Genomic DNA, 13,745 nt, shown 5'->3' with positions numbered 1-13,745 from the left:
CCTCATGTATAAATGGTGCGTACGCACAGAAATGTTGTGTATGAACGTTTCCACGCTCAAATCGCGATGTATAAAACCTAAACTTGGCGTAAAGCCACGCACTTTTCCACAGTACCTCATACCCTGGCGTACACAGTTTCTCCGCTCGGTTTTGCAGACTGGTGGCACCCAGCGTCAAAGCAGTGCTACTGTTCCTGTGTGGTTTCCCTTTCTTTCTTAGACCCATATTCCTGACGCGGCTTTATAAATACACTGAAACTAACTGCATATTGTTTATTAGTGTAATGCATCTGATTGTAATTAACCTGTAGCAATATAATGGTCCAGGGAATAGCCATAGTATTCCAAATACCATAACTGCTTTAGCATTGTTACTCTCAATGCATCTTCTTCTTCTTTCAGCTGCTCCCGTTAAGGGTTGCCACAGCGGATCATCTTTTTCCATATTACTCTCACTGCACCACTCGGAGTATTTACATCACTATATCTGAGTGGGGAATCACAGCAGCAGCTGATTGGAAAGAGAATTACCGGTATACAGATTCAAGCACACACTACCTCAGCCACGGCAAAACGCGTCAAAGCCATTCCTGTACGGACCTCGCGTTTCGGAAACAGTTTCATCCCAAGAACTATAAATGCACTCAATCAAGTGCTCCTTGTACAACTGTTTGTACTTATAAGTACAATTACCCCACTGTAAACTTGCACTACAGTTATAATATCGCACAACCTGCGCCACTATATAAAGCGTGTATGATGACGATATCATTTTTAAGATGAAATGCAGCGAAATATGTTGCTTATAGTATACAGATAAAACTTTAACTTCACTTAAATAATCAGTATTGTTAATAATTAAACATGTGAGGACATGGTGCCGCAGCGCTAGCTAGTTCACGGATAGCTCCTGACTTGCGCTGTATTATTGCTGGTGCTGACGTGACACTGGAAGGATAGACGGATAGAATAATTAAACATGTACTGCGAAGATATTTCAATGTTCCTTAAAAGTTTTGAAGAATCGGCGTTCTAAGCTTACAGATGGCTTAACGTCTATTACAGAGCTGATTGTGTGGCGATTGGGTATTTGGAGAAAGAAAAGTAAGGACAGGAATTGGAGGTTAGTACGTTTGAAAGAGACAGTACTTCTATAATAAATTATTTCATCGAAGGTCGCGCATGGCGCAGCAAGCCTCTTGCGTGAGATATGAACAATCACTGCGCCACTGTGTTCCCATGTTTAATAACATGCTTTCATTCCTATCATCATGAAAAAGATATCACGTATACATCTCAGTATTTTAATTATTCAGAGAGCTGAAATATCACGAATGTAATGGATTCTATGTCCTGTCGGAGAAAGAGAAAGAACGGAAGCACGTAGTGATTCACACACACAGAGCACATAGAAGATCAAACACAGAACAACGCATTTAACGTCGTACTTAAGTTACAATGGGATTTGAGAAACTAGTAAAATAAACGATTTTAAGATGAAGTTTATGATGTTCTACTTTAATGACAAAATAAACTACGTGATTAAAGTGGAAATTTCGAGATTAAAGTTGACATTTCGTGCTTTTTTTCCCCCACTGTGTGCCTATTTTTTTTCTCTGTACCCTAATAAGCTTTCATATGACACTGAGACGGTCCACTACGAGTCGCCTTTTCACGCCGACTTTGATATGTGACAACTTCTTTTTTATTTCGGGCACTGTGCAACTTTGTGAACTTGAGCTTTCAAGTTTCTCCGACACTATGTCACTCGATCAATTTTCTTTTGTTGATTATACCACTGGTTAAACCAACAAATAGTACGTTTTTCCTTTCCTTCCACTCAGTATTCGCTGAAATTCTTATTTTCCCCCATGCTTTTTCCATTGTCTTTTCACAGAAGGCTATTTATATCGATTTGCATATTCAAAGAGGCATAATTCTGGGAGGAGTTGGGGCGGGACAGAAGGCGCGTGCACGTGCGTTACTTTTCATGCTGATCGGGATTTATGTAGCGGAAGAACGTGGAAGTTTACGTATGTACAGATTCCTGCATCTGGATTTTTCTGTGCGTATGCACATTCCCGCTTTTGTGCTTACGCCATGTTATAGTGTGAGTTCTACGCACGGCGTTCTGCATGAGGCCCCTGGTGAGGACTATTTCATTTATGTTAGGTAGAATGCCCAAAGGGGACTGGGCGGTCTCGTGGCCTGGAACCCCTACAGATTTTATTTTTTTCTCCAGCCTTCTGGAGTTTTTTTTTTGTTTTTTCTGTCCACCCTGGCCATCGGACCTTACTCCTTTCTATGTTAATTAACTCTTTTAGGGCTAATTTTTTTTTTGTTTCTTTTCTCCCAGGGCTGAATATTTTTTCAAAAACTAACATTTTTAAAAAAAGAACACAAAGCAATTGTTTAACATATCAAATCAACAAAAAATATTTACTTTTGACAAATGTTACTGTCTTGCATGTTGTATGAGCCTGCATACTCTATGATTTCACATTCATATCACATACATTTTACACAGCAAAGTCTGATCTCGCTCAAAGCAGCCAATTTCAGTCATTGCCACATTGCACTCCTTACAATATGTGTTGTTTTGATGCCTATTTTTCAATTGTCTGTTGCTGCATTTTCTAACATATATTGTTAGTGTGTACTGTAGAGAGACAAGTCACCCATTTGCCATCGTTCCATGCCACTGCCACCAAGTTTTCTGCCTGCATGAAAACTGTATTGTCACCTCTTTTCATCTTCTGAAACTTTATGAACTTTATGTATGGCATTATAGCCTGGCTCACCCCATGGGATTTGCTTCTGTTTATTACAGAAGTGAATAAAACTTTGCAGCAGCACGTACCTAAGCCACCAGGGGACAAAACATGTTTGGACCAATGCTCCCTGAAGTTATATCACCAGTTCTGTCCCATCTCTATTTGTAATGCCACAGCGCGCTTCATCTCGTCTTTCGTTGTGGGTTTCCACTTTGAAAAACGAGAATGCGATGCAAACGCAGCCCGCGATTCAAAAAAAATCTCTGCCTACCTGTTTGTCTCGTCTGACAGTAGCTGAAAAGCAGCATCAGGAGAGAGCAGCCTGAAGTACAGCAGCTGGTGATCTGTCGTGTCCAAAAGCAAGCCATGCCGTCTTGTAAACTCCGGTAGCCAGATCGGCTCTCAACGGATCAATGTATGTGTATTTATCCCATGCGAACCTTGCCGTAGATGCATCGGCTGCGCGAAGGCACTCAACTGGCAGCAGATCCACTGGCGCGGCATCGGCTGGTGTCTGATCAGCTGATGCCTGCTTCTAACTCTCTTGCTCGATCTCCTGATCACTGCCAATAAAGTCCGATTCTGAAAAATCAAGAGTCCGACTCCGCGATAATGCGCAAAACATCGCCTGCCGAGTGTTTTCTTTTCTGCACTTGCTTCGCTGCCTTTTCACATGTCGGTGCCATCTTGCCTTTGTTTACATTTCGCAACTCACGCACACGCAATGTTTATTTGCCGAGTCAACGAGTCTAGCATTCCTCCAAGCACAGAGGGAATGCCTGTGACGTGACAGTGAGATTTGTCGCCATTAACAGCTGATTGTCGCCCTCTATCCCTGGATGTCGACTTTTGTCGACATTCGCCTCCAACCCCTCCTGTCGACAAAAGTCGACATCCGCCCTAAAAGAGTTTATGTTGTCTTATTTTAATTTCTTATTTTGTCTTTTATTTTTCTTCTCTCCATTATGTAAAGCACTTTGAGCTACTTTTTGTATGAAAATGTGCTATATAAATAAATGTTGTTGTTGTTGTCTTCAGTACCTGTAATTGTAATTATGTAAATTATTTCTAATGATTCCTAAACCTTAAATGTTTACAGATTGAAAATGTGCATTATTACATCTGTAGCTTCATCTACTGCATATTGTCATCACGCTTGGGTCACAGATTTGCACAGAAACACAGGCGGTTGTAGAAAACAGGAATTTTATTCAAACACTGCAAACAAACATTTGTCTCTTTTTCAAAAGTTTAAACGTGCTCCATGACAAGTCAGAGATGACAGTTCCCCCAGGAGCAGAGAATGTCAGAGAGAGAGAGAGAGAAACAAACAAACAAATCAATTCCAAAACTGACAGGTGCCCGTACAGGCATTTAAGTAAGCGGAGTACCACACGAGAGGCTTATCACGTGACAAAGCCGCCAGTAATGTAAGGAGCAATGTGAAGGTAGTCTGTCAACGTTTTTCAGATGTTTTCCCAGGAAAGTCTGTATTCTCTTGAGGTTGCGATTAGCCCCCCAGCTCACAATATCTTAAAATAACTGACTACAAAGCAAAAGCAAACTAATCTGCAAGACGCTAAATCTGGGAATTAAACAGAAAAAAGAAAGAGAGACCCTCTTTTAAGGGCTCGTTGCATCTGAGGAGAAGCCTGCTCTTCCTAGTTTAGTGTCCTAGTTTAGTGTCCTGACTAATTAAAAGTTAAGCTGTACAATTAAATGTTGTATTTTTTTACCAGACAGAAATCCAGAATTATGGGAGCTGACTCGGAGTAGTGCTGAAGAAATAGGGAATCTTCTTGCTTGGTGACGGCCAATGTTATATTTAACACCATCACTAAATAAAGTGAGTGTTATGGCCACCATTAGTGGTATACAGGTGTTGATAAACAAAAATGATCAGTGATAGCAAGAACTTTGAACATGGAGCATGTCTACATAAATACAGTGCATAAGTTTGGTTTAACCATTTATCTATTAGAAAAAAATATCAATTTTATTTTTAAGATGCATTTTTTAAAACTGAATCTAAAGTTTTACTTTTAAGTTATGTGAATATTTGTGTTTTGCTTTTCGCCTGTTAATCGTTTGCTGTCATCTCTGTAAATGCAAATGAGAAGACAGGCGTAAATCCATGTAAAATGTGATGTGAAATTATGCAGTAATGTCAAAAAATCAGACAGGAATAGTACTTCTCTATAGCACCACTTCTGTCTTTGTAATTGTTTATGCTAAACAAACAATGTCTTTTCTTTTTTATTAGGTATTTGGTACATCAAATTGACAATAACAACAGCTGAAAGGAAGAGTTTGATGTTGACTAACAGCGTATGAATTGGAAACTTTTAAGATGGAGTACAATAAATGACTGGGAGAATTTAAAAGCAAAAAAATATATATACAACAACTGTCAATGTTAAGAACAGTGCCTGGGCTAGCACTATAAAGGATTTACTGTGGCATTATCACATGTAGACTGCTGCATCTGAAGTGAAAACAAGCAATTAGTAATATTTATACAAATATTCAATTTCTCTTCATTTAGAAGAACCTTCTTACATAATTGTACCTGCAATTCGTACACATATGGTGTTTTTAATTTTTTGAAAAACTTCCTGAAGAGGGTCAAAGTACGCAAAGAAACATTTAATAAGGGGGGAAAAAAGCCCCATAGCATATTTGCTTGTGAAGAAGTAACATTTTCTCTGAATTGTAAAAATTATTCATCATGGCTACAGCCAGGACTGAGAACCCCCCTTCAATGGTAATGGGACTTCGCAAGCAGAATGGGCAGTTAAGAGGACAGCAGCAGAAGCCTATTACTCCACAGGCAGGGTCTTCTGGATTTGGGTCACAGTCAACAAAAAACACTCACATTGTTCAGAATGTTTCTCAGACGCCTGCTGTATCACAGCCTCCACAAAATAGTGGAATCAGGTAAATTCCAGCCTAGATCAACAGAGTAAAACTATTTAAAGTACATAAACAGTTGCTTTATTTTTTTTGGGTGTCTTTTGGTATAGTGTGTTTTAGCTTAATTGTATTCTTAATTTTAGAAGTAATTATGTATATAGAGTTGTGTGTGTTTATGTACGTGTATATAAAAATGTACACTTTTAAGCAAAGGTTTGGACACCCTGGCCAAATTTCATTGACTTCTAAAGTAAAAAAAAAAATAGTAAACACAACTTTGGCAGCAAACAAACTAAAGCAATTGCATTTTTTTGAAAATGTTAATGATACAGTTGAAATTTATGTGATGACCTGAAAAAGAAATAGAGAGAGGGAGGAAAAAATGCAGACCTTTTGGCTGTATGGTTTTAGAACAATTTTGGTTGTTAGTCAGGTCTGGCTTATCTCATTGGGTGCTCGTTAGGTGTTAGTCTTGTTAGGGATCTTCATTAGAAATTGTCAGGCGATGACAATTTCAGAGCCTCATAAATTGACTCATCAAACATTGTGTAATATTCAACAACCAATGGGCTGTTTTAAGAAACTGACTCCAACTAATTTCCAGCATCATAAGCATGCCTGCATCCATGCTATGTCAGGGAGTATAGCTAATGGGAGGAAGAGAGATCAGTCTTTAGTTAGTAGTGGGTTTTCATGCTATCATTAAGACTTTTCTAACTCTAAGGTAATTATTCAAACCGCAGATTTTTTTAAGCGCAAGTTCAATATAATGCACATACCTGTGGTTCATTTTAGTTTAAACACTTTGTATATTTGTTTTAAAGTATAGCATTGTTGATTCACTGTCATTTTATTAATAAACCTGAAAAGTTTCTTTGTAAACAAAATAAACAAAAAAAAAAATCAGCTCAGTTTAGTTTTATATATCCCTCTTCACTGAGTGTAGATGCAGAGTGCTGTGATAAGTTCTCATGCAAAAACAAACTGTGCTATTACTTAACAATTACATTAAAGACACAAAGTAGGTTGAAACTTATTAACAATAAATGGTCAGATAGTGCCGGATGTCATTAATTATTTGTTGAACAATAGCCAGTTGACATCAGAGGGGAGGAAAAGCTCCTTTCATCGGTATCCCTTAAGATAAAATCAAAAAGGGGTGTTTCCACAATCAATTATAAAAGAGAAAGTTAAATACAAAGTTAGATACGGTCAGATTCCTGGAATCCTAGGCCATATGGTCTCCCTTAATCAGCATTCTACACTAGAGTGATTGATTGAGTGTTTTGGGATGAACAGAATTTTTCTATCTGCTGCATCACTGGTGTCTTTTCCATGGGCTGGAAAACAAAGCATTATGCATTTTTGTTGATCTTTCCATTAACGGACATTTTCAATGCAACCTTTGACTTGCATATAAAATTGAGTTATGAATGAGTTCTATGAGGTATACATGTTAGGCCTGGGAAAGGTACAGTGTTAATTTTGGTGATTAATGTGGCCTGTATACCGTGTTAACAATATTATCGCATCCAGGGCCGGCAATGAGATGATCTTGTCATACGGTGCTTTAATCAGGGTGACATTTTCATGTATTTTTTAATTTGTTTATTTTTTTGATTTTTTTAAACATTGCAAAATAATAATACAAAAAAGTTAGGTGTGAAACTAAAGAATTACATTCACATCCAGTACTGTATTTACTGTATACCTTTAAAACCTTTACCTTTAAACATTTTGAGAAGTAAAATGTTATTTAAAAGTTTAAAATCACACGTTTCACAACACCTTGCCACATGTCAGTATGTGGTACTGGTATTCATTTAATTGATTTATACATACCAACATAGGTGCAGGGGAGTGGGAGGAAGGGGGTTTATGGTGGTCCCTGAGCAATACTAATAGATAAGTTTCTAGTACCTCTGTATTTAACACTAGAATTACCAGAGCCTACGAAAAAACTTGTAGATCCGTCCCACCTTAAATCACTTCGCACCTCTTCATCAGTGTCTTTTGTCCTGTAAATGTGTCGATAAGCAGCAAGCAGCCTGCTATCACATCCCCCACCACCACACAGTTTTCTCAGCTCAAGTCTGTTTACCTGCGTGTCAGTTGCTTGGAGTTGTATAGAGTGAGAAGTCAAGCAAAATGACACCTTTTATAAATACTATATCGTTATTTGGAAAACATGCATTTCATGTGTGTTCCGCGTCTACAACAATCTATGTACAGTAAACACATCATTAAAACAAACTTTTTTCATGTTTTAATAATAATTGACAAAATGTAGACATGAAGTGTATAATGTGTTAAGCCTGAATTCCAAATATCAAATAAACACTTTCACAAAAGGTACAAATATAGCAGAACAAGTGCGCTTCTATTCAAAAATATAACTGCAGAAAAAGAACCCGCGTTAGGGTGCGACATTGACACGCATTTGCTACGACCGCTTCGGTGGCGCAACGGTATCAGCTGTTGACTGGTAATCAAAACTTCACAGGTTCGACCCCGGACAAGTCCGTTTTGAGAAGTGGGCTGCTCTTATTCTTACTATTTTAGAATAAAAACATACATTTGATTTCAGTCTGCAACTGCTGGTGTAAATGTATGATACTTGTAAAGGTTAGCTTTGTTTTTTTTATTTTTTTTTTATTCAGTTTTATTCTCCCAGTCACGTTCATGATCCCATCCCTCTGACGCTGCTGTTTTCACATAAACACGTGCTATAACAGAGGTGAACTCAGATGATGACGACGGTTCTACATCGGAGCAAGAATGCACGTCGCACTTTTGCCATCGCTGTACTTTGTATATGTACACGGGAAGCTCTGCAGTCTACTTGTGACTTTATGCTGTAGGAAGTAAGTAAGTAAATAAATAAAGGTAAATAAAATTCAATCTGGCTCTTATATACAAAGTACAGCGACGGCAGCTTCCACTTTCAGCTATAGACTCTTCACTCTAGTGTTTAGATCTGGACGGTTTATGTGCCCAAAACATTAACATTTATGTTACTTACATCTTGCCTGAAGAAGGGGCCTGAGTTGCCTCGAAAGCTTGCATATTGTAATATTTTTAGTTAGCCAATAAAAAGTGCCATTTTGCTTGACTTTTCACTGTTACTTGCAAAAAAGCCAGATCGAATGTTATTTACCTTAATTTATTTACTTACTTCCTACAGCGTAAAGTCACAAGTAGACCGCAGAGCTTCCTGTGTTTGATCGACACGGGCATGCTCAAAAAATGCGTGTAATGCCAAGAAAAGTGCCTGCTGACACTTTAGTACGCAAGCAATGGTACGAGAATGCGCATACACTGTCCAGCTCTAAGTAGTAGCGAGGAGAGCCACTTGCTTACTGAAGAGTCTATAGCTGCAGGTGGAAGCTGCCGTCGCTGTACTTTGTATAAAAGAGCCAGATTGAATGTTATTTACGCTGTAGGAAGTAAGTAAGTAAAGTCACAAGCAGACTGCAGAGCTTCCCATGTACATATACAAAGTACAGTGATAGCAAAAGTGCGACGTGCATTCTTGCTCCGATGTAGAACCGTCGTCATCATCTGAGTTATAGCGTGTCTTTATGTGAAAACAGCACTGTCAGATGGGGGGGGATCGTGAACGCGACTGAGAGAATAAAACTGAATACAAAAAAAAACAAAGCTAACCTTTACAAGTATCATACATTTACACCGGCTGTTACAGACTGAAATCAAATATATGTTTTTATTCTAAAATAGTAAGAATAAGAGCAGCTCACTTCTCAAAATGGACTCGTCCGGGGTCGAACCCATGAAGTTTTGATTACCAGTCAACAGTTGATACCGTTGCGCCACCGAAGCGGTCATAGCAAATATAGTGCATCCGGAAAGTATTCACAGCGCATCACTTTTTCCACATTTTGTTATGTTACAGCCTTATTCCAAAATGGGTTAAATTATTTTTTTTCCTCAGAATTCTACACACAACACCCCATAATGACAACGTGAAAAAAGTTTACTTGAGGTTTTTGCACATTTATTAAAAATAAAAAAACTGAGAAATCGCATGTACATAAGTATTCACAGCCTTTGCTCAATACTTTGTCGATGCACCTTTGGCAGCAATTACAGCCTCATGTCTTCTTGAATATGATGCCACAAGCTTGGCACACCTATCCTTGGCCAGTTTCGCCCATTCCTCTTTGCAACACCTCTCAAGCTCCATCAGGTTGGATGGGAAGCGTCGGTGCACAGCCATTTTAAGATCTCTCTAGAGATGTTCAATCGGATTCAAGTCTGGGCTCTGGCTGGGCCACTCAAGGACATTGACAGAGTTGTCCTGAAGCCACTCCTTTGATATCTTGGCTGTGTGTTAAGGGTCATTGTCCTGCTGAAAGATGAACCGTCGCCCCAGTCTGAGGTCAAGCGCGCTCTGGAGCAGGTTTTCATCCAGGATGTCTCTGTACATTGCTGCAGTCATCTTTCCCTTTATTCTGACTAGTCTCCCAGTTCCTGCCGCTGAAAAACATCCCCACAGCATGATGCTGCCACCACCAGGGATGGTATTGGCCTGGTGATGAATGGTGCCTGGTTTCCTCCAAACGTGACGCCTGGCATTCACACCAAAGAGTTCAATCTTTGTCTCATCAGACCAGAGAATTTTCTTTCTCATGGTCTGAGTGTCTTTCAGGTGCCTTTTGGCAAACTCCAGGCGGAAACAGGATTCACCTGAGCTCAATTTTGAGATTCATGGCAAAGGCTGTGAATACTTATGTACATGTGCTTTCTCAATTTTTTAATTTTTAATAAATTTGCAAAAACCTCAAGTAAACTTTTTTCACATTGTCATTATGGGGTGTTGTGTGTAGAATTCTGAGGGGAAAAAAATGAATTTAATCCATTTTGGAATAAGGCTATAACATAACAAAATGTGGAAAAAGTGATGTGCTTTAAATACTTTCTGGATGCACTGTATGTGTCAATGTCGCACCCTAACGCGGGTTCTTTTTCTGCAGTTATATTCTTGAATAGAAGCGCACTTGTTCTGTTATATTTGTACCTTTTGTGAAAGTGTTTATTTGATATTTGGAATTCAGGCTTAACACATTATACACTTCATGTCTACATTTTGTCAATTATTACTAAAACATGAAAAATGTTTGTTTTAACGATGTGTTTACTGTACATAGATTGTTGTAGACACGAAACACACATGAAATACATGTGTTCCAAATAACTATATAGTATTTATAAAAGGTGTCATTTTGCATGACTTCTCACTCTATACAACTCTAAGAAACTGACACGCAGGTAAACAGACTTGAGCTGAGAAAACTGTGTGGCGGTGGGGGGATGAGATAGCAGGCTGCTTGCTGCTTATCGACACATTTACAGGACAAAAGACACTGATGGAGAGGTGCAAATCAATTATCTCTAGTTGGATGTCGACAGGGACATCAGAAGCTTTGACTGTGAAGGGTGAGCGAAAAACTGCAAATTCTTTCTCGAGTTCACCAAAGATCTGAAACCGTTTCTCAAACTCACACAGCAATCCTGCAATCTTGTCTTTGTACTGTTTCATGTCAGCATTAATACCTATTGCACATACCTCTCTTAGGCAAGGGAAATGTGCAGGGTCACCACTTGACAGCTGTGTCTCCCACAAAGTCAGCTTCAACTTGAATGCACATATGCTGTCATAAAACTGTGTGACAACTTTTTTGCGGCCTTGCAACATTTTGTTCAGAATTTTCAAATGCTCTGTAATATCCACCAGAAAGGCAAGGTCCTGCAGCCATTTCTGACATTGTAATTCCATCACTGGATTTCCTTTTTTCTCCATGAATTGTCTGATTTCCTCGCGTAGATCAAAGAAATGCCTCAGCATAGCACCTCTGCCTAACCATCTTACTTCAGTGTGGCATGGCAGGGTATTAATAACGTGATTGTCACTGAGAAGGCAGTCAAACTGACGATGATTCAGGCCTCTGGCTCGGATGAAATTAACAGTTCGGACAACCACCTCCATGACGTGATCCATTTTTAACGACTTGCAACACAATGCCTCCTGGTGCAAAATACAGTGAAATGTCCAGAAACCATCTCCATCGCGGCTTGTACTTTCTCTCTGAATTTTGTCACAACACCTGCTTTTCTTCCGATCATTGATGGCTACAGATGGCACGGGACCAGTCCACCCTGACTCTGTCCAGCGCGCCAACCACAAAGCCGAAAATATCCTCAGCTGTTGTGGTGTCACTCATAGGCACCAACTCAAGGAACTCCTCAGTGATGGTCAATGTCTCATCAACTCCACGAATAAATATGGCCAGTTGAGCAACGTCTGTAATGTCAGTGCTCTCATCAATTGCAACAGAAAATGCAAGAAATGACTTGACCTTGTGTTTCAACTGCCTGTCTAAATCAGCCGATAGTTCTGATATCCTCTCTGCCATAGTGATTCTCATCAGACTAATGTTGGCAAATGCTTGTCGCTTCTCAGGACACACGAGTTCTGCAGCCTTCATCATGCATCTTTTAACGAACTCACAGTTGGAATACGGCTTTGATGCTAATGCTATTTCGTTAGCAATTACGTATGTGACTTTTACTGCTGCTTCACTGACCTCTCGGCTCCAAGTGAAAATTGACTGCTGTTTCCTCAGACCCACCAGCAATTCATTTATCTTCTCTCTCCTCAGTCGTCTTTGCAAGATGTCGTATTTTCCACCATGATGAGTCTCATAGTGGCGCCGAATATTATATTCCTTGAGCACCGACACTTGTTGATTACACACCAAGCACACAGGTTTCCCATTTATCTCTGTGAATAAATAGGAAGTGGTCCATTTCTCTTGGAAAACCCTACACTCGGTATCCACTTTTCTCCTTTTTGACAAAGACATTTTGGCTATTAAGGGTGACAAGGTGAGAAGAAAATAAGGAAGCCTATAGAGTGGCAGAGTTGTTGCTTCTTTTACTCTAATTAAAACAGTGCACCCCTCCCCTTTGACTAACACAGTGCGCCTCTTTCATCTGACTAACACCCTAGCGGATGATTTAGGAATTGCATTTTATTACAGATTTCGAGTTCGTGTCTTTTATTAATTTTTTTTACTTTCAAAATTCATCCAGTGGGCCGGATTGAACCCCCTAGTGGGCCGGTTTTGGCCCGCGGGCCGTACGTTTGACACCCCTGGTTTAGAGTATAATTATCAAGTTATTGATGGTAATGAGCAATTGAAGATAGCATCTGCAGAGTTTTTTTTATAATTTTAGTAAAATTACATTCCATACAAATAACTCAAGTTTTACCAAAAAAAAAAAAGGTTGCAGAGTTTTAACACAAGTTTTAATGAATGCCCATTTAAGAGAAGCTTATTTCAATTAAGTCAGTCTTTAGCAATGTATTCAAAGTGTTCAGGTCATTGTTTAAGTTTAAACTATGCTTTTAAATTTTTAAAAAATCCTTTGTGTTGATTCTATGTTTATTTTGTGATTTAGTGTACATCAACTTCATGATTTATGTATTTTATAACTGCATTGCGATTAAATTAATATAATTATGCAATTAAGCAGTTAATTTTTTTTAATAGATTCCCAGCCCTTATTTATAATGTGTGTACCTGTATAATATAGTGTATGTATATATGTATGCATATTTTAACTATGCTTTATTTATAGGTTTGGTGATGACTGGAAGAAAGCTCTGCAGCTTCCTCCAAAGGACATGAGGATTAAGACATCAGTAAGTTTAAGGCCATTCTTCGTTTTGATAGATTGTGATGATTCTTATGAGGAGAGAAATCTTTATTGCATTATCCCAGATGTATTTCTGAAATTTGGTTTAATCTGTTGATATGTTTAGTTATGCATAGCTCAATTCATTTAGATTTTTTTCATGATGTATGTGAAAATCTAGGAATTGATTTCAATAGGAATTTGCTTGATCAATTAACATGACAGTAATTTATAACTTTGACATTAAAATTTGTGAACCAGATAGTTTTACCACTGTGGTCTGTAGTGTATTTTGATTATTTCTTTACATTTAACACTAAAATCCCTACAGAGTGCAAA

The 13,745-nt window shown here is 38.7% G+C and overlaps 1 protein-coding gene across 3 annotated transcripts in view; it reads left to right on the top strand.

Annotated features, from left to right (window-relative positions):
* LOC114668158 (probable ATP-dependent RNA helicase ddx6) overlaps window positions 1–13,745 on the top strand; it is an 81,273-nt gene that overhangs the window by 22,926 nt on the left and 44,602 nt on the right. For 2 of the 3 annotated variants that reach the window (XM_028823795.2, XM_051920597.1), the window contains exons 2-4: window positions 4,514–4,620; window positions 5,038–5,711; window positions 13,350–13,413. In XM_028823795.2, the coding sequence (XP_028679628.1) occupies window positions 5,503–5,711; window positions 13,350–13,413 (273 nt within the window). In that variant the 5' untranslated portion in view covers window positions 4,514–4,620; window positions 5,038–5,502. The remainder of the gene's footprint in view (window positions 1–4,513; window positions 4,621–5,037; window positions 5,712–13,349; window positions 13,414–13,745) is intronic. The other variant, XM_028823794.2, reaches the window with a different exon arrangement.

Source organism: Erpetoichthys calabaricus, chromosome 17 (assembly GCF_900747795.2).
Source record: "Erpetoichthys calabaricus chromosome 17, fErpCal1.3, whole genome shotgun sequence".
Taxonomy (NCBI): domain Eukaryota; kingdom Metazoa; phylum Chordata; class Cladistia; order Polypteriformes; family Polypteridae; genus Erpetoichthys; species Erpetoichthys calabaricus.
The sequence above is the reverse complement of the archived record's forward strand: the minus strand, read 5'-3'. Positions and strand labels throughout refer to the sequence as shown.